The sequence below is a fragment of the Salmo salar genome, chromosome 17, assembly GCF_965601325.2.
Source record: "Salmo salar chromosome 17, fSalSal1, whole genome shotgun sequence".
In the NCBI taxonomy this organism is placed as follows: Eukaryota; Metazoa; Chordata; class Actinopteri; order Salmoniformes; family Salmonidae; genus Salmo; species Salmo salar.
In genome coordinates, this window is record NC_138307.1 from 59,396,401 (window position 1) to 59,415,765 (window position 19,365).

Genomic DNA, 19,365 nt, shown 5'->3' on the forward strand with positions numbered 1-19,365 from the left:
TTTTCAATGAACAAATAAGGTTTTATATGTAAGATGGTTAAATAAAGGACAACATTATTGATTGTTATTATATTATTATTTGTGCCCTGGTCCTATAAGAGCTCTTTTTCACTTCCTACGAGCCGGGTTATGACAAAAACTCACACTCATTCTTATGTTTAATAAATGTATCATGTAGTGTGTGTGGCAGGCTTACAATGATGGCAAACAACAATATTTGAGAGTGCGCTGGCTATGGGGCCAGAGGCAGTGTGCAGTTGGAGGTTGAATGTTTGAAGAGGTACGGGACTATAAAAAGTTTGGAAACCACTGCTCTAGTAGAATACCCGGCTTTTGCTTTGTCACACTCACAACCATAAGCTATTTTCTGTAATTAGCTCGCCATTAACTTAACTTCTCTAGGGCCAGTGGGACGATTTCGTCCCACCTACGTAACAGCCAGTGGAATCCTGTGGCGCGTTATTCAAATACCTTAGAAATGCTATTACTTCAATTTCTCAAACATATGACTATTTTACACCATTTTAAAGACAAGACTCTCGTTAATCTAACCACACTGTTCGATTTCAAAAAGGCTTTACAACGAAAGCAAAACATTAGATTGTCAGCAGAGTACCCAGCCAGAAATAATCAGACACCCATTTTTCAAGCTAGCATATAATGTCACATAAACCCAAATCACAGCTAAATGCAGCACTAACCTTTGATGATCTTCATCAGATGACAATCTTAGGACATTATGTTATACAATACATGCATGTTTTGTTCAATCAAGTTCATATTTATATCAAAAACCAGCTTTTTACATTAGCATGTGACGTTCAGAACTAGCATACCCCCCGCAAACTTCCGGTGAATTTACTAAATTACTCACGATAAACGTTCACAAAAAACATAACAATTATGTTTAGAATTATAGATACAGAACTCCTCTATGCACTCGCTATGTCCGATTTTAAAATAGCTTTTCGGTGAAAGCACATTTTGCAATATTCTAAGTAGATAGCATCACAGGGCTAGCTATTTAGACACCCAGCAAGTTTAGCCCTCACCAAAGTCCGATTTACTATAAGAAAAATGTTATTACCTTTGCTGTTCTTCGTCAGAATGCACTCCCAGGACTTCTACTTCAATAACAAATGTTGGTTTGGTTCAAAATAATCCATAGTTATGTTCAAATATCCTCTGTTTTGTTCGTGCGTTCAAGACACTATCCAAATGGTAAAGAAGGGTGATAACCAGATTGAATGGGGTACGTTTTTTATCTGGCCGTGCAAATACTGCCCCCTACCCCCAACAGGTTAAATAATGATCTTGTTGTGAGTTTCCTGTAATAATGAATGACAACTGTATACAGACATGTTGATAGACATAGTGTAAACCAGCCTTTAGTCTTGAAATCTCTGGATGTTTAGTACACGACTGTATTCACTGTTTAGCACATGGCCTCACATGTGAATCCTTAAAGAGACAGTTGGGGCTGACGCTTAAGAGGGTGTGAAAGACGTTGAATGGGTGTAGACAGAAGAGCTCTCCAGTAGGTCTAACAAAACATTCCACTGCCATTTTCTCAAAACTGGGGTTTCAAGTTTATCAACATTCAAAGTTTTCAACTTTCAAATTACTTTTCCATTGTTTCTCAACTGTCATGTATGATATACCATTTTCTAGCGCTAAGTCTACTTTCATATTTTGCTACATAAGACTGAATCGAGCCGGTCGGTCACATATTTAATTTAGAGTTTGTGTAATACAGGTGATTTCCAGTGTTCTATTTGTAACACTCGGGTTGATGGTCACTAGATTAGAGGCTGTATGTTATGGATTAAACTCGTAACTGCTGATATGGTTGACACAAGACTGTAGGTACAATGACAGAGGATACACTGATTACTATTATATTGTGTGAAACACTGTGATTCTGTAGCAGCTGACAAAGTCACTGCCTTTTGACTTCCTACAAGCCTCCCAGGCTGGTATTTAAGGATAGGGTACAAGGGTGTTTCCAGAGAACGCCAGTTAGACATGTTCTCTGCTTCTGTGCTGGAGGTTACTCTCTGTTTAGTAAAATAAATCGATTTTTGATTGACTATCTGCGACTGCTCTTCTCTTTTCTTCACTTGTAACTTTCTATTACATCACCCCTCCCTCATTCAGGCGAGCCTGGATCTCAGTGAGAGAGGTATCCCCAGGCTGAGCGCTCACACGCAGAAGGACGATGAGGCAAAGCTGGGTTCGAGGGCTGGCTTCTTTGCTGGCCATGGCCGCTGGAATACTCTACATCACATCCATTAAGCGGGAGGTTCATTCTCATGGGGAAAGACTGCAGAGGGCCCATCAGGATGACTCGGTCAGGGGCCAGGACATGCTCAACAGGCTGGAGAAGATGGAGGCTCACATCGAGAAGTTGGGTGAGTGTCAATCTCCTTCATTTAAAAGTGCTGTGAAAAAGTATTGGCCCCCTTTCAGATTTTCTCTATTATTGCATATGTTTGATGCTGAATATTATCAGATCTTCAACCAAAGCCTAATATTAGATAAAGGGAACCTGAGTTTACAAATAATACAAAAAATGGACACTTGTTTTATTTACTTAATGAAGTTATGCAACACCAAATTCCTTAGTGTGAAAAAGTAATTGTACCCTTACTCACAATAACTGGACTCCCGAGTGGCACAGCAGTCTAAGGCACTGCATCTCAGTGCAAGAGGCGTCACTGGTTTGAATCCAAGCTGTATCACATCCGGCCATGGTTGGGATTCCCATAGGGGGGTGCACAATTGGCCCAGCGTCGTCCGGGTTTGGCCGTCATTGTAAATAAGAATTTGTTCTTAACTGACTTGCCTAGTTAAATAAAGGTTAAATAAAATAAATGAGCCTGCACATGAGAAGTGACTTCAGTTCATGTAATGAGAGAGTTGACAATGGTAGTGGAGTGACGTGGTCATCACCTCTTAATCATGGAACAGGAGGGGACTTAGCTGTAAATATAAATAGCAGATACACTCCATTACAGCTGTGCCATCATAGGTTTGCACAACTCTATGAAGTTAACTCTCAAAATTCACAAAGTCAAACACAGACTGCGCATCTCGCCCACTTGACACATCAAAGTAGCTCAAGAAACGTTCTGGAATAAATCCCTGATCATCCACATACCTGATAACTGACAACTGCAAGAAGACTGGTGGCACCATAGGTCCCAGAGTGGTGGGGCAATTTTTACCCCCTGGGGCCTGGAGTTGTTCCTTATATGCTAACCTAACTAGGAAAACTCTGGACCCTATAAAGTATGACAGTGATTAATCAGTTGTAAAAAGGTTTTATATGGGCTATGATGGGACCGGGTTTTACTAATCAGGTCACATGGTTTAAAAAAAACTCCTGAGAAAGACTCCTGGCCCAGGTGTGGATGAAACCCCTGTCAAATTGCAGCTAACTTATATTTGTTGATATAAATTATATTTAGACTGGATTAGCAGGGGGTTTACTCTACCCAGACACATAGACAACAACTGATAGACAACAGAACTCACAGGGCTGAGCTTGCTTTATGCATGTTTGCATCATGCAGGCCTATGCAGCTGTAGGCCTTATAAAACATTTACTCACATCTGTCATCACTATTATGTTGACTGATTCATTCCAGTGAATCATATTCTCACTTTCCACACACTAGGTTCGTTCTCTGATCCTAATTCTATGATTGGATGGACAACATGTCAGTTCATATTGATAAAGCTTTGATTGGTTGGAGGAAGTCCAATGGAAGTGGTCACAATTACCATGTATGTCTATGGAAGGAGGTGAGGCCTACGAGCCTCCTAGGTTTTGTATTGAAGTCAATTTAGCCAGAGGAGGACGGAAGCTAGATGTCCTCCGGCTACACCATGGTGCTACCCCAGACAGTGATTTTGAAGTTACTTTAGACCTTCATTGCAAAACAGTGTATTTGAATAAATTATTTGGTGACATATGAATATATTTAGTATAGTTTTATCTATAAATATAATGTTAATGTTTTTATTTCTATGAAATTTCACTGAGGAGGATGGTCCTCCCCTTCCTCCTCTGAGAAGACTCCACTGGTTCACATATTGTACCTACACTCACATACATTTGATACTGCCATCCCACATTGTTTATGAAAATGTATAACACTCCAAAATATACCGTAACCCTAAAGATCTTTATTTATTAAATGCATTTAAGTTTTGTTAAACCCTTTATTTAATTGAGAACCAATTTGAGTCTAGCATGAGCCTACATCTAGAGTTGATCTCCCAAAAAGTTATTTCACATTTGACATGGATTATTGTGAAAGGGAATTTGTGACTTGTTCAGGAAACTAGGCGTATGTCACACATCACTATTTCATAGGAGAGGCATTTGAAAGTAAACATTATTTTTTTTATAAAACTGTGTTTTAAGGCAGAAATGCCTTCTGGAAAGTGAACTTTCATGTGCGTTAATAACAAACTTGTATTCCATCTGTAAATACGAATAAAACATTTAAATTACGAGACTAGTTGGTTTAACCACGGAAAAAGACAGGAACTTTCCTGCTAGCCATTATTGGCTGAGATAATGAATGGGATGGACATTCTGGGAGGTGAATTTGGATTGGTGTGCCATGTAGCATGCTTCTGTCTATAACATAAACTGCTCAGTATGTGTTGATAGTCCTTTCTACCACGCTCTGGTTTTGAAAATTTGCAAGGTTAGCCATAGAGAAGTACAAAAGTTTTTCTGCTTTTCTCAACAACATTGATGCCCTGAATTTAGCAGGCGCTATTGACAGATCAGTTGGAAAAAGTGATGGGCTACTTTCTGCACACACCACAGTCAATATGAAATGAAATGAGTTGACACAATGCTGGCCAAATAAAATGTAGCTACAATCAAAATGGAGTTAAATGGTTCCAGTCTGCCGTGAAGCGTTCATCCATGTATATGAGTAAAAGTCATGCAACATTTTCAGATATTCTAAGTTTCTAATTTTGTCAAAGTTGTTTTCATTGCAAGTTAAATCATACAGTTAGCTAGCTAGCGAACGTTAGCTTGCTGGATCGCTAGCTAACGTTACGTGTGTGATCTGTGTTGAAATGTTATTCAAATCAGAAATCCATTTGCATTGCTAGTTATAGTCTAATGTTAGCTAGCTGACATTGAACCTAGTTGTTAGCTTTAGCTACCTAAAGGTTCATACTACAGGTATGATAATGTTTGTATTGGTAGTAACATGAGTTGGGATTATCCGGTTGATTGTTTAGCTAGCTAGCTAGTAAGCTACATGTTTTTTAAATTTCTTAAAAAATATATATTTCACCTTTATATAACCAGGAAGGCCAGTTGAGAACAAGATCTTATTTACAACTGCGTCCTGGCGAAGATAAAGCAAAGCAGTGCGACAAAAACAACAACACAGAGTTACACATGGGATAAACAAACATACAGTCAATTACACAATAGAAAAATCTGTGTACAATGTGTGCAAATGTAATAAGATTAGGCTGGACCACGCAGCCATAATACCGCTCAGGAAGGAGATGCATTCTATCTCCTAGAGATGAACGTACTTTGGTGCGAAAAGTGCAAATCAATCCCAGAACAACAGCAAAGGACCATGTGAAGATGCTGGAGGAAACAGGTACAAAAGTATCTATATCCACAGTAAAACGACTCCTTTATAGGCATAACCTGAAAGGGCGCTCAGCAAGGAAGAAGCCACTGCTAAAAAAATCGCCATAAAAAAGAAAGACTACGGTTTGCAACTGCACATGGGGACAAAGATCGTACTTTTTTGAGAAATGTCCTCTGGTCTGATGAAACAAAAATAGAATTGTTTGGTCATAAGGACCATTGTTATGTTTGGAGGAAAAGGGGGGCGGGCTTGCAAGCCGAATAACACCATCCCAACCATGAAGCACGGGGGTGGCAGCATCATGTTGTGGGGGTGCTTTGCTGCAGGAGGGCCTAGTGCACTTCACAAAATAGATGGCATCATGAAGCAGAAAAATTATGTGGATATATTGAAGCAACATCTCAAGACATCAGTCAGGAAGTTAAAGCTTGGTCGCAAATGGGTCTTCCAAATGGACAATGACCCCAAGCATACTTCCAAAGTTGTGGCAAAATGGCTTAAGGACAACAAAGTCAAGGTATTGTAGTGGCCATCACAAAGCCCTAACCTCAATCAAGTCGAAAATTTGTGGGCAGAACTGAAAAAGCATGTGTGAGCAAGGAGGCCTAAAAACCTGACTCAGTTACACCAGCTCTGTCAGGAGGAATGGGCCAAAATTCACCCAACTTATTGTGGGAAGCTTGTGGAAGGCTACCCGAAACTTTTGACCCACGTTAAACAATTTAAAGGCAATGCTACCAAATACTAATTGAGTGTATGTGAACTTCTGACCCACTGGGAATGTGATGAAATAAATAAAAGCTGAAATAAATAATTCTCTCTACTATTATTCTGACATTTTACATTCTTAAAATAAAGTGGTGATCCTAACTGACCTAAAACAGGGAATTTTTACTAGGATTAAATGTCAGGAATTGTGAAAAACTGAGTTTAAATGTATTTGGCTAAGGTATATGTAAACTTCCGACTTCAACTGTATACAGAAAGGTGTCGTCTGCGTAGAGGTGGATCAGAGAATCACCAGCAGCAAGAGCGACATCATTGATATATACAGAGAAAAGAGTCGGCCCAAGAATTGAACCCTATGGCTCCCCCATTGAGACTGCCAGAGGTCCAGACAACAGGCCCTCCGATTTGACACACTGAACTCTATCTGAGAAGTAGTTGGTGAACCAGGCGAGGCAGTCATTTGAGAAACCCAGGATATTGAGTCTGCCGATAAGAATGCGGTGATTGACAGAATCGAAAGCCGTGGCCAGGTCGATAAAGACGGCTGCACAGTACTGTTTGTTATCGATGGCGGTTATGATATCGTTTAGGACCTTGAGCGTGGCTGAGGTGCACCCATGACCAGCCCGGAAACCAGATTTCATAGTGGAGAAGGTATGGTGGGATTCGAAATGGTCGGTTATCTGTTTGTTAACCTGTTGGGGCCAGGGGGCAGTATTGAGAATTTTGAAAAAAACATGTGCCCATTTTTAACTGCCTCCTACACCAACTCAGAAGCTAGGATATGCATATTATTACCAGATTTGGATAGAAAACACTCTGAATTTTCTAAAACTGTTTGAATGGTGTCTGTAAGTATAACAAAACTCATATGGCAGGCAAAAAACCTGAGAAAAAATAATAATTTTGTGGCTGTACTATTTTTTTTGAGTCATTGTTATAGATAACACAGTGACAAAGGATTCATTTCGCACTTCCTACGGCTTCCACTAGATGTCAACGATCTTTATAAAGTTGTTTGAAGCGTCTATGATGAACAGAGACCGGATGACAAGGAAGAGAAGTTGACCTCCCTGGGATGTCGTCACTTCATTATTGGCTGCACCTGCGCAATCATGTGATGCGATACATTTTTCAAATACGTTTTTCAAGACACAGGAGAGGTCGGGTTGAAACATTACTGATGTTTCACGTTAAAAATGGCTCTAAAGATTGATGCAAAACAACGTTTGACATGTTTGAACGAACGTAAATAGATAATTTTTTTTACTTTTCGCCGTGACTCCCCCCCCCCCCCCCCCACGCTACTTTTTAGTAGCCTACCGAAGCGCTAACAACTTGGAGTTATTTGGACATCTATTATGAACTTTGTTGAAAGAAACCACATTTGTTGTGGACATGGGATTCCTGGAAGTGCCAATGGATGAAGATAATCAAAGGTAAGGGATTATTGACAATAGTAATTTTGATATTACATGGTTACAAGATGGTGCTAACCTGTATAGCCTAGCCTATTGTTCTTCGCACAGCACCCGGTTTATTGCAAATTGTGATTTCCCAGTAAAGTTATTTTGAAATCTGGCAATGCAGTAGCATTTACGAAATGTTAAACTATGAATATTTGAATGACAATATTATAATTTACCAATGTTTTCGAATAGTAATTTTGTAATTTGTAACGTTGTTCACCGGAAGCATTTCAGAGAAGAAAAAAATCTGAATTTCACCGCTACTGTAAAATGCTGTTTTTGGATATAAATATGAACTTGATGGAACAAAAAATGCATCTATTGTATAACATAATGTCCTAGGAGTGTCATCTGATGGAGATTGTCAAAGGTTAGTGCATAATTTTAGCTGGTTTCTGCTTTTGGTGACGCCTGACCTTGAATTGAAAATGGATGTTTGTACTTTTGTGGCTATGTACTGTCCTAACATAATCTAACTTTATGCTTTTGCCGTAAAGCCTCTTTGAAAATCGAACAATGTGGTTAGATTAAGGAGGTGTTTATCTTTTAAATTGTGTAAAATAGTTGATTGTTTGAGAAATTGAAATTATTCGATTTTTGATGTTTTGAATTTCCAGCCTTGCTAGCAATCCCGTCTCAGGGTTCATTGCTACCCCCTAGCCCCAACAGGTTTTAACTTGGCTTTCGAAGACTTTAGAAAGGCAGGGCAGGATGGATATAGGTCTGTAACAGTTTGGGTCTAGAGTGTCTCCCCCTTTGAAGAGGGGGATGACCGCGTTAGCTTTACAATCTTTAGGGATCTCAGACGATACGAAAGAGAGGTTGAACAGGCTAGTAATAAGGGTTGCAACAATTTCGGCGGATAATTTTAGAAAAAGAGGGTCCAGATTGTCTAACCCAGCTGATTTGTAGGGGTCCAGATTTTGCAGCTCTTTCAGAACATCAGCTATCTGGATTTGGGTGAAGGAGAAGCATTGTGCAGAGTTGTTGGCCGGGGGAGGGGTAGCCAGGTGGAAAGCATGGCCAACCGTAGAAAAAAGCTTCTTGAAATTCTAGATTATCGTAGATTTATCGGAGGTGACAGTGTTTCCTAGCCTCAGTGCAGTGGGCAGCTGGGAGGAGGTGCTCTTATTCTCCATGGACTTTACAGTCTCCCAAACTTTTTGGGAATTAGTGCTACAAGATGCAAATTTCTGTTTGAAAAAGCTAGCCTTTGCTTTTCTAACTGCCTGTGTATATTGGTTCCTGACTTCCCTGAAAAGTTGCATATCGCGGGGGCTATTCAATGCTAATGCTGTACACCACAGGATGTTTTTGTGCTGGTCGAGGGCAGTAAAGTCTGGAGTGAACCAAGGGCTATATCTGCTCTTAGTTCTACATTTTTTGAAAGGGGCATGCTTATTTAAGATGGTGAGGAAAGCACTTTTAAAGAACAACCAGACGTCCTCTACTGACAGGATGAGGTCAATATCCTTCCAGGATACCCGGGCCAGTTCGATTAGAAAGGCCCGCCAGCTGAAATGTTTTAGGGAGCGTTAGACAGTGAGCGTTAGACAGGTCGTTTGACCGCGGACCCATAACGGACGCAGGCAATGAGGCAGTGATTGCTGAGATCCTGGTTGAAGACAGCAGAGGTGTATTTAGAGGGCAAGTTGGTCAGGATGATATCTATGAGGGTGCCCATGTTTACGGATTTAGGGTTGTACCTTGTAGGTTCCTTGAAATTTGTCTGAGATTGAGGGCATCTAGCTTAGATTGTAGGACGGCTGGGTTGTTAAGCATATCCCAGTTTAGGTCACCTAACAGTACGAACTCTGAAGATAGATGGGTGGCAATCAATTCACATATGGTGTCCAGGGCACAGCTGGGGGCTGAGGGGGTGGTCTATAACAAGCGGCAACAGTGAGAGACTTATTTCTGGAAAGGTGGATTTTTAAAAGTAGAAGCTCGAACTGTTTTGGCACAGACCTGGAAAGCATGACAGAACTCTGCAGGCTATCTCTGCAGTAGATTGCAACTCCGCCCTCTTTGGCAGTTCTATCTTGACGGAAAATGTTTTAGTTGTGGATGGAAATTTTGGAATTTTTGGTGGCCTTCCTAAGCCAGGATTCAGACACGGCTAGGACATCAGGGTTGGCTGAGTGTGCTAAAGCAGTGAATAAAACAAACGTAGGGAGGAGGCTTCTGATATTAACATGCATGAAACCAAGGCCTTTACTGTTACAGAAGTCAACAAATGAGAGCGCCTGGGGAATAGGTGTAGTACTGAGGGCTACAGGGCCTGGGTTAACCTCTACATCACCAGAGGAACAGAGGAGGAGTAGGATAAAGGTCTGGCTAAAGGCTATAAGAACTGGTCATCTAGTGCGTTGGGAACAGAGAATAAAAGGAGCAGATTTCTGGGCGTGGTAGAATAGATTCAGGGCATAATGTACAGACAAGGGTATGGTAGGGTGTGAGAACAGTGGAGGAAACCTAGGCATTGAGTGACAATGAGAGAGGTTGCATCTTTGGAGGCACCAGTTAAGCCTGGTGAGGTCTCCGCATGTGTGAGGGGGGGGGAAACAAAAGAGCTATCTAAGGCATGTTTAGTGGGACTGGGGGCTCTACAGTTAAATAAAACAATAAGAACTAACCGAAATAGTAGGAGAAAAGGCATATTGACATTAGAGAGAGGCATAAAGCAATCACAGGTGTTGATCAGGAGAGTTAGGACAACAACGGGTAAATGGCAATGAATGGGCAGAGAGGGTCAGTTAGGTACACACAGGACCTGAGTTCAAGGCTTGGGTTGACAGATAAACAACATGAGGTACCATGTTAGTGAACAGTCCAGCAGGCATCAGCTGTGTAGCTGAGTGATCATAGGGTCCAATGAGCAGCAATATGTGAGTCAGGGAGCCGTTTGGTAGTCGCTACTACGCTAGGCGAGCGGGAGCCACGACGTTCAGAAAGCTAGCAGGCCGGAGCTAGCAGATGGGTCTTCGGTGACATCGCAATGGAAAATCCTCAGGCCACATCGGACGATTACGTCAGCAGACCAGTCGTGATGGATCAACGGGGCTCGGTGTCGACAATAAAGGGTCCAGGCCAATTGGCAAAAGAGGTATTGTAGCCCAAGAGTTAGCTGGTATACATTCGTCGGCCAGTCGGGAGATGGGCATAGCTCGAGGCTAGCTCAAGGCTAACTGGTTCTTGCTTCAGGACAGAGCGTTAGCCAGCAATAGCCACTCGATTGCAGCTAGCTAGCTGCGATGATCCAGTGTAATGGTCCAGAGCTTGCGGCAGGAATCCAGTGATGTGGTAGAGAAAAGCAGTCTGATATGCTTCGATATGCTCTGGGTTGATATCGCGCTGTGCAGACTGGCAGGTATTGACCGAGCTAAAGCTAGCTGGTGTCCGAGCTAAAAGTGAAGACCACTAGCAGTGGCTAACAATGACTACTAGCTTGTAGCTAGTTTGCTGGCTAGCCTCTGATGGAGGTTCCAGTTAAAAAGTATAAAAATAGCATATCTGTACCACATTGGGTGAGGCGGATTGCAGGAAACTATATTTAGTTCTTAGATGGAAAGTGAGATTAAAATATATACGAAAAAAACGAAGAAAGACTATATACACGGGACAAGACAAACACACGTCCGACTGCTACGGCATCTTGGATTTAACAAGATGTCTATACATGTCTAAACATGTTCACATGTCTAAACAAAAGACTCCACTTCGCCATATGATTGCATGACCCATCAAGATATCCAGGTGATTACGGCCATCTACTGTATTTCATGAACATGTTTACTGTACATGTCTAGACAATAGTGACCCATCCACTTAGCTAGATGTTGCTGGGGGGACTGGGGCCTCTACAGTTAAATAAAACAATAAGAACTAACCGAAATAGCAGGAGAAAAGGCATATTGACATTAGAGAGAGGCATTTCCTTCACATGACCCATCAATTTAGTGTGTAAGCGTAATCAAAAAATTCCAAAAATGTATAACATATTTTTATCTGGACACTTTGTTTTTGTGTTTACCAGAGACGGTAATGTAAAGAACAACATGACCTGCATCAAAGTTAGATTAGGATATAGGCCAAGGACTAGATAAAGTGTATTTTTACCTAGAGTTTTTCATTATTGTAGGCTACTACTTTTTGTATTGAAATCTTTGGTTGTTTACTAAACTATTTACTCCGTTTAGCACGTCCTCACATGAGAATCCTTAAAGAGACGGGTGCGGCTAAGGCTTAAGAGGGTGTGAACATTGCTGAATAGGTGAAGGCAAAGAAGAGTTGTCTAGTAGATGTACCAAGGGCCATTTTCTTCCAAGTTGATCAACTTTCAATGCAGAATTACTTTTGCATTGTTCCTCAACTGCAGTGTATGATATACCATTTTCTAGCTCTGAGTCTCTACTTTTATCTAATGTAAAAAACACAATTTAAAATTTTACAACATAAAACTGAATTGAGGCGGTCGGTCACATTTATTGTCAATTAAATAAAGGGTTTAAATAAACAAGTAAAGGATTAGCTAAAATCTATAAAATATGTCCAATAATAATTTTAGAATGTTCTTTAATCGTGCATACTGTTGTTTGTTGTACAAAATGTGTTACATTTTGATCTACCAACTTCTGTGTGCCAAAATTTGCCACATTGTTTACTTTTACAAATTTACAACATTTACTTCAAGGTAATCCTCCAGGGCAGAACAAACCTTATTAATCAACTTTTTAAAAATCAAATGCAAACAGTAGTTATGTAAACTAGGTCATAATCTGTGTGTATCAAAAGGAGTGACTTTCATTGATTCTGGCAGCCTTAAACAATCTGAAATACACAGAAACAACCAATTAATGAGCAGCTGTCATGTGTCCACAGTGAAGTCAGTCAACAACGGGATCAGTCTGAAAGAGGGGCAGGCTGTGAAGGCTACCGAGGTCAAGAAGGAGAGGAAGGTGGTGAAGAAGATGTACCCCAACTCAGCTCTGTTTACAAGCTGGGGTGATGAGCTCTCAGAGGAGGAGCAGAAAGAGGCAGAGAGGCTGTTTCAGATGTATGGATACAACGTCTTCCTGAGTGACAGACTACCCCTGAACAGAGAAATCCCTGATACCCGTGATCCTAAGTAAATCCTTTTCCTCATCTCTCTGCCACCTCTACACAAAAAATGATGGATAACTCAAGACTTCTGAATTCTAAGCAGTCTGTTCCATTGCGGTCATTCAAGGTCAATTCCATCTCCAGCACTTTTAATGCAATTTGACGAATGACTTTGAAATGGACTAACTTTAAGAGTGAAACAGCAGCTTTGGTGAAGTGAATGAATGATATGAGGTAGACCAAATGTTTTTGTTGTGCCTGTCAGGTGTGCTAATCACCAGTACCCCCATGACCTGCCCACCATCAGCGTGGTGTTGATCTACTTGGACGAGGCCCTGTCAATCATCAAGAGAGCCGTCCGCAGCATCATAAACAAGACCCCCCAACGCCTGCTCAAAGACATCATACTGGTGGATGACCACAGCTCCAATGGTTCGCCTAATTTGTCAAGGCTCTCCGCATAGAAACATTTGAAAGTATATTTGAACTCAAGTGTGGCTTTCAACCATTGTTGATTTGTGATTTGCAAGTGTCTGCTTTCCCAGAGGACCTAAAGGAGAAGTTGGATGCCTACATCAGCTTCATCCATGAAGAGCGTCCGGGCCTGGTGAAGAGAGTGAGACACCTGGAGCAGCTCGGTCTCACACAGGCCCGCCTCTCAGGGTGGAGGGAAGCTGAAGGAGACGTGGTGGCCATCTTGGATGCCCACATAGAAGTCCACGTGGAATGGTAGTCTGAATGGTTTATATTATAAAGACACTCAGTGATATTTTTTTCTCTTTTAACACAATGTTAAAGTCTCCTTTAACGCAATGTTTTCACTCTGTGTGTCTGTGAACAGGGCAGAGCCTCTGTTAGCTCGGATAAAGGAGGACCGCACGTTGGTGTTGTCACCGGTGTTTGACAAAGTCCATTTCGATGACTTGACAGTCACACGTTATTTGCCGAGTGCAAATGCCTTTGACTGGGCCCTGTGGTGTATGTACGAGTCCTTCAGACCTGAGTGGTATGACTTAAAAGATGCGTCACAGCCAGGAAAGTGAGTTGTTTGTGATTTCATCATCGGATGATAGTCCTGTTTCACAAGTCTGTTTGAATAGGCGAAAAGGAAAGCACAGCTTTGGGCGAAAAATCTTACCTAATATTTACACCTGTATTGTCATTTTGCGTTATCTATTCATTAAAATGAATGTCACATCTCCCCTTTTAGAAATTACCATGATTTGTTGTGTATGTTTGTCAGGAGCCCCTCCATTATGGGCATACTAGTGGTTGATCGCCTGTTCTTTGGGGAAATTGGTGCTCTGGATGGTGGTATGAAGATCTATGGAGGTGAAAATGTTGAACTGGGTATCCGGGTAAGCCCCTCTGCTACAGTTTATGAATGAATGTTAGAAATCAAAGCAGACTTGTGTTTGCAGAATTGCTTTCTGTTCTTGAGTCGTTCAGTTTGAACAAACCAATCTACGTCCAACATCCAGACACTTCAGTCCATATCTATAAACTCGTCCTTGTCTCTTGGTGTTTGGTGTGTCTAGGTGTGGCTGTGTGGTGGAAGTGTCGAGGTCATACCTTGTTCTAAAATAGCCCACATCGAGAGGGCCCATAAACCCTATCTCCCAGACCTGAGCATTACAATGAAGAGGAATGCTCTGAGAGTGGCTGAGGTCTGGATGGATGAATACAAACATAATGTCAACGTCGCCTGGAACCTCCCACTGAAGGTACTGTACACAAGAAACTATTCAAAAAGTAGCTTTTGTTCAGCTGCTCCTATGGAATAACAATCACTGCTGTTATGTATGCTTTGTGTTTAAAAATAGGTAGACTAGACAGTCAATATTATAAAAATGGTCTATTACTCAATGCCATAATAAAGATCATAGGATCTATGTAAAATGGCGTTAAGCCATCATCAAGTAGATAATAGGTGGATTACTCACATAGCCTGTGCTTCTGATTTAGAACTCTTCCTCTTTCTCACCACAGGATCATGGCATAGACATTGGGGATGTTTCAGAGAGGAAGAAGTTAAGAAAGAGTCTGAACTGCAAACCCTTCCAGTGGTATCTGGATAACGTGTATCCCATGTTAGACCCCCTGGGTGACTTGCTTGGTTATGGAGCTGTGAGTGATGCTAAAATGTTTTTGTTGTTCTGGAATTTCCTCACCAACTATGTTTGGTGCATGCCATTATTTCTTCAATAGGATGCAGGGTCATAAATCCAACTCATTATCAGGATAGGAATTTGCACTTTTATAACTGTTTCATCTGTGTCCATAAAATCAACAGCTGGTCAATGACCTGAAGATGGATCTCTGTATAGATCAAGGCCCAGTTCCGGGGAACACACCTATTTTACATGGATGCCATTATTTTTATCCACAGGTTTGTAGAATCATTGCTTAGTATTTTAGAATTTAACTAATGGTATATATAATATGGTCCATCCCATAGCAGAGCCGGGACTCAACCCATACCACAATGCAAAGTACTGTCAATACCACAGATACAGAAAAGTCTAAATATCTATCCTCTCTGTCTAGAACTGTTATTATCGAGCCAGCGGGGAGATCTACATTGGAGGCATCAAGTTTCACAAGTACAACAGTAATCGCTGTCTGATGGACATTGGCACTCAAACCCCAGGACTGTATGAGTGCAACGAGGCCAAGCAGAAGGGATTCCACATGCTCTGGGAATTTCAACAGGTAAGCACTCCAACATGAAATAGGGAAATTGATGCCTATAAACTGTTGGAAACACGGGAGATGTCTTTGACTTTAGTGTGATGTACAGTGAAATGTTTGCTGTGTTTTACAGGGAAAAGCCATCCAGAACAGGCAGACAAAGAGATGTCTGGAGATTGCCCTAGGGGAGGACACTTACTACCAGCTCATCATTCAGGAGTGTAGTGGGCAGCACTGGTTAATACGGAATGTGATAAAAGACTTCTGATACACTGAGATAGTTAGGCCTACTGGACCAGAAACAATACAGCAGGACTATAGGAGTTATGCTGTGATCATAAGCATGTGGGAAGGTGGTATTTACCACATACGATTGTTAAAAATCCACTTGAACACCCCTCCAACTGGTAATTACCAGTGGGAAACTCGTCTATCATCCCATCTCCCAGATGCTGACCTCACCTACTAAGGAAATGACCTTTTCAACAGCATTTTCAATAGTTAAATGCAACAACAAAATATTATTTACACAAAGTTTTTGAACACTATAATTTTTGTACTAACATGATAGCTGTACTTTTAGTTTATGGTTGACGCAGCTTGTTGGCCATTAGCCAATCTGAGTTTCTCAACGAGTTCAAAGCACGTGAATACATCCAACTGATATTTACGACTTCACAACTGGTAATTACCACCTTACCACTTCTTTATGAACACAGCATTATCATTACACTTGGAAAAGCCAATCAGTGGTCAGCAGTGAGATGACTGTGTGATCTTAGTGAACTGCTGGTTGGACATAACTTCATGGGGACAGATGTACAGTTTCTTCACAGAATGTGGAATGCTATTGAGCTGTGTTCTTCTTGGTCCTGAATGTAAATGCAGAGAAATAATAAATATGATTCCTGTATGTACACTCATTTGTGGTTTGTTACTGATTCACTGTAGATTTTCACCAAAGAGGGTCAAAGAATATTTTTCTGCATTGACATCATATAGAGCTGAGTTGACATCAGTGTAGTTTTGAAGTCCCATCCTCGACTGCTCTATGAGCTCTCAGAGATGAACTTATCCCATGGATGGTCGGCCCTCTCTCTTACAGCTCTGGTGGCAGGGAGTTAAACAGTGCATTCGGAAAGTATTCAGACCCCTTTACTTTTTCCACATTGTTAAGACACTAAATGCCCTTTGCAACCACATACCTGATGTGAGAGTGGGTTCTCGGCCCTCACTAGCATGAAAAACTAAATTCGGGCACAGACTGTGCGTGGAAAATTATTTAAGATTGACTCTCTCCAATACAGAGTTATGTGCATCCTTTCAAGCACACCCTTCTCATTAACCTGTGGTGAGTTATTCACAATTTTTGATGAACAAATAAGGTTTTATATGTAAGATGGTTAAATAAAGCGCAAAATGATTGATTGTTATTATATTATTATTTGTGCCCTGGTCCTATAAGAGCTCTTTGTTACTTCCCACGAGCAGGGTTGTGACAAAAACTCACACTCATTCTTATGTTTAATAAATGTATTGTGCAGTGTGTGTATGGCAGGCTTACAATGATGGCAAAAAACTACATTTTAGAGTGCGCTGACCCTGGGGCCAGAGGCAGTACGCAGCTGGAGGTTGAATGTTTTAAGGGGTATGGGACTATAAAACGTTTGGGAACCACTGCTCTAGTCGAGTGCCATGCTTTTGTTTCTACACACTCACAACCATAACCTATTTTCTGTAATTAGCTCGCCATTAACTTAAATAATGATCTTATTGTGAGTTTCCTGTAATAATGAATGACAACTGTATACAGACATGTTGATAGACGTAGTATAAACCAGCCTTTAGTCTTGAAATCTCTGGATGTTTAGTACACGAATGTATTCACTGTTTAGCACATGGCCTCACATGTGAATCCTGAAAGAGACGGGTGGGGCTGACGCTTAAGAGGGTGTGAAAGACGTTGAATGGGTGTAGACAGAAGAGCTCTCCATTAGGTCTAACAAAACATTCCACTGCCATTTTCTCAAAACTGGGGTTTCAAGTTTATCAACATTCAAAGTTTTCAACTTTCAAATTACTTTTCCATTGTTTCTCAACTGTCATGTATGTTAAACCATTTTCTAGCTAAGTCTACTTTTATCCAATGTAAGAAACACAATTTCAAATGTTGCTAGATAAGACCGAATCGAGCCGGTCGGTCACATATTTAATTTAGAGATCGTGTAATCACGGGATTTCCAGCGTTCTGTTTGTAACACTCGGGTTGATGGTCACTAGACTAGAGGCTGTATGTTATGGATTAAACTCGTAACTGCTGATATGGTTGACGCCAAACTGGAGGTACAAGGACAGAGGATACACTGATTACTATTGTATTGTGTGAAACACTGTGATTCTGTAGCAGCTGACAAAGTCACTGCCTTCTGTTTAGACTTCCTACAAGCCTCTCGGGCTTGTTTTTACAGATGTATCCTGACAAGGATATAAGGGTGTTTCCAGAGAAGGCCAGTTAGACATGTTCTTTGCTGGATGTTTCTCTCTGTTGCAAACTTTAGTAAAACAAATAGATTTTTGATTGACTATCTGCAACTGCTCTTCTCTTTTCTCCACTTGGAACTATCTATTACATCACCCCTCCCTCCTTTCAGGCGAGCCTGGATCTCAGTGAGAGAGGAAGGCCATCCTGTCTGTATCCCCAGGCTGAGCGATCACACGTAGAGGGCCGATGAGGCTAGGTTCGAGGACTGGCTTCTTTGCTGGCCATGGCCGCTGGAATACTCTACATCACATCCATTAACCTCTCTAGGGTAGGTGGGATGAAATCGTACCGCACTATTCAACAGTCAGTGACACATCAGAGCTCCAAATTTAAAACCACAAAATGTCATAAGTCAAAGTTCTCAAACATATGACTATTTTACACCATTTTAAAGACAAGACTCTCGTTAATCTAACCACACTGTCCGATTTCAAAAAGGCTTTACAGCGAAAGCAAAACATTAGATTATGTCAGGAGAGTACCCTGCCAAAAATAATCACACAGCCATTTTCAAAGCATGCATATATGTCACAAAAACCAAAACCACAGCTAAATGCAGCACTAACCTTTGATGATCTTCATCAGATGACACTCCTAGGACATTATGTTATACAATACATGCATGTTTTGTTCAATCAAGTTCATATTTATATAAAAAAAAACAGCTTTTTACATTAGCATGAGATGTTCAGAACTAGCATACCCACCGCAAACTTCCGGTGAATTTACTTAATTACTCACGATTAACGTTCAGAAAATACATAACAATTATTTTAAGAATTATAGATACAGAACTCCTTTATGCAATCGCGGTGTCAGATTTTAAAATAGCTGTTCGGCGAAAGCACATTTTGCAATATTCTGAGTAGATAGCCCGGCCATCACGGCTAGCTAATTTGACACCCACCAAGTTTGGCCCTCACCAAACTCAGATTTACTATTAGAAAAATTGGATTACCTTTGCTGTTCTTCGTCAGAATGCACTCCCAGGACTTGTACTTCAACAACAAATGTTGTTTTGGTTCGAAATAATCCATAGTTATATTGAAATAGCTCCGTTTTGTTCGTGCGTTGAGGTCAGTATCCGAAGGGTGACGCGCGGGCGCATTTCGCAACAAAAAAATTCTAAATATTCCATTGCCGTACTTCGAAGCATGTCAAACGCTGTTTAAAATCAATTTTTATT

At 41.0% G+C, this 19,365-nt stretch overlaps 1 protein-coding gene across 1 annotated transcript; it reads left to right on the plus strand.

The window, feature by feature from the left end:
* The first annotated feature begins 1,989 nt into the window (after positions 1–1,989).
* LOC106576268 (putative polypeptide N-acetylgalactosaminyltransferase 8) lies at positions 1,990–16,556 on the plus strand. The gene is made up of 11 exons (XM_045699886.2): positions 1,990–2,411; positions 12,725–12,971; positions 13,212–13,378; positions 13,492–13,675; positions 13,788–13,985; positions 14,190–14,304; positions 14,485–14,670; positions 14,936–15,073; positions 15,240–15,335; positions 15,494–15,658; positions 15,771–16,556. Exons 1-11 carry the CDS (start codon positions 2,219–2,221, stop codon positions 15,903–15,905), a joined length of 1,824 nt encoding a protein of 607 aa, XP_045555842.1. The 5' UTR covers positions 1,990–2,218; the 3' UTR covers positions 15,906–16,556.
* Positions 16,557–19,365: the final 2,809 nt, after the last annotated feature.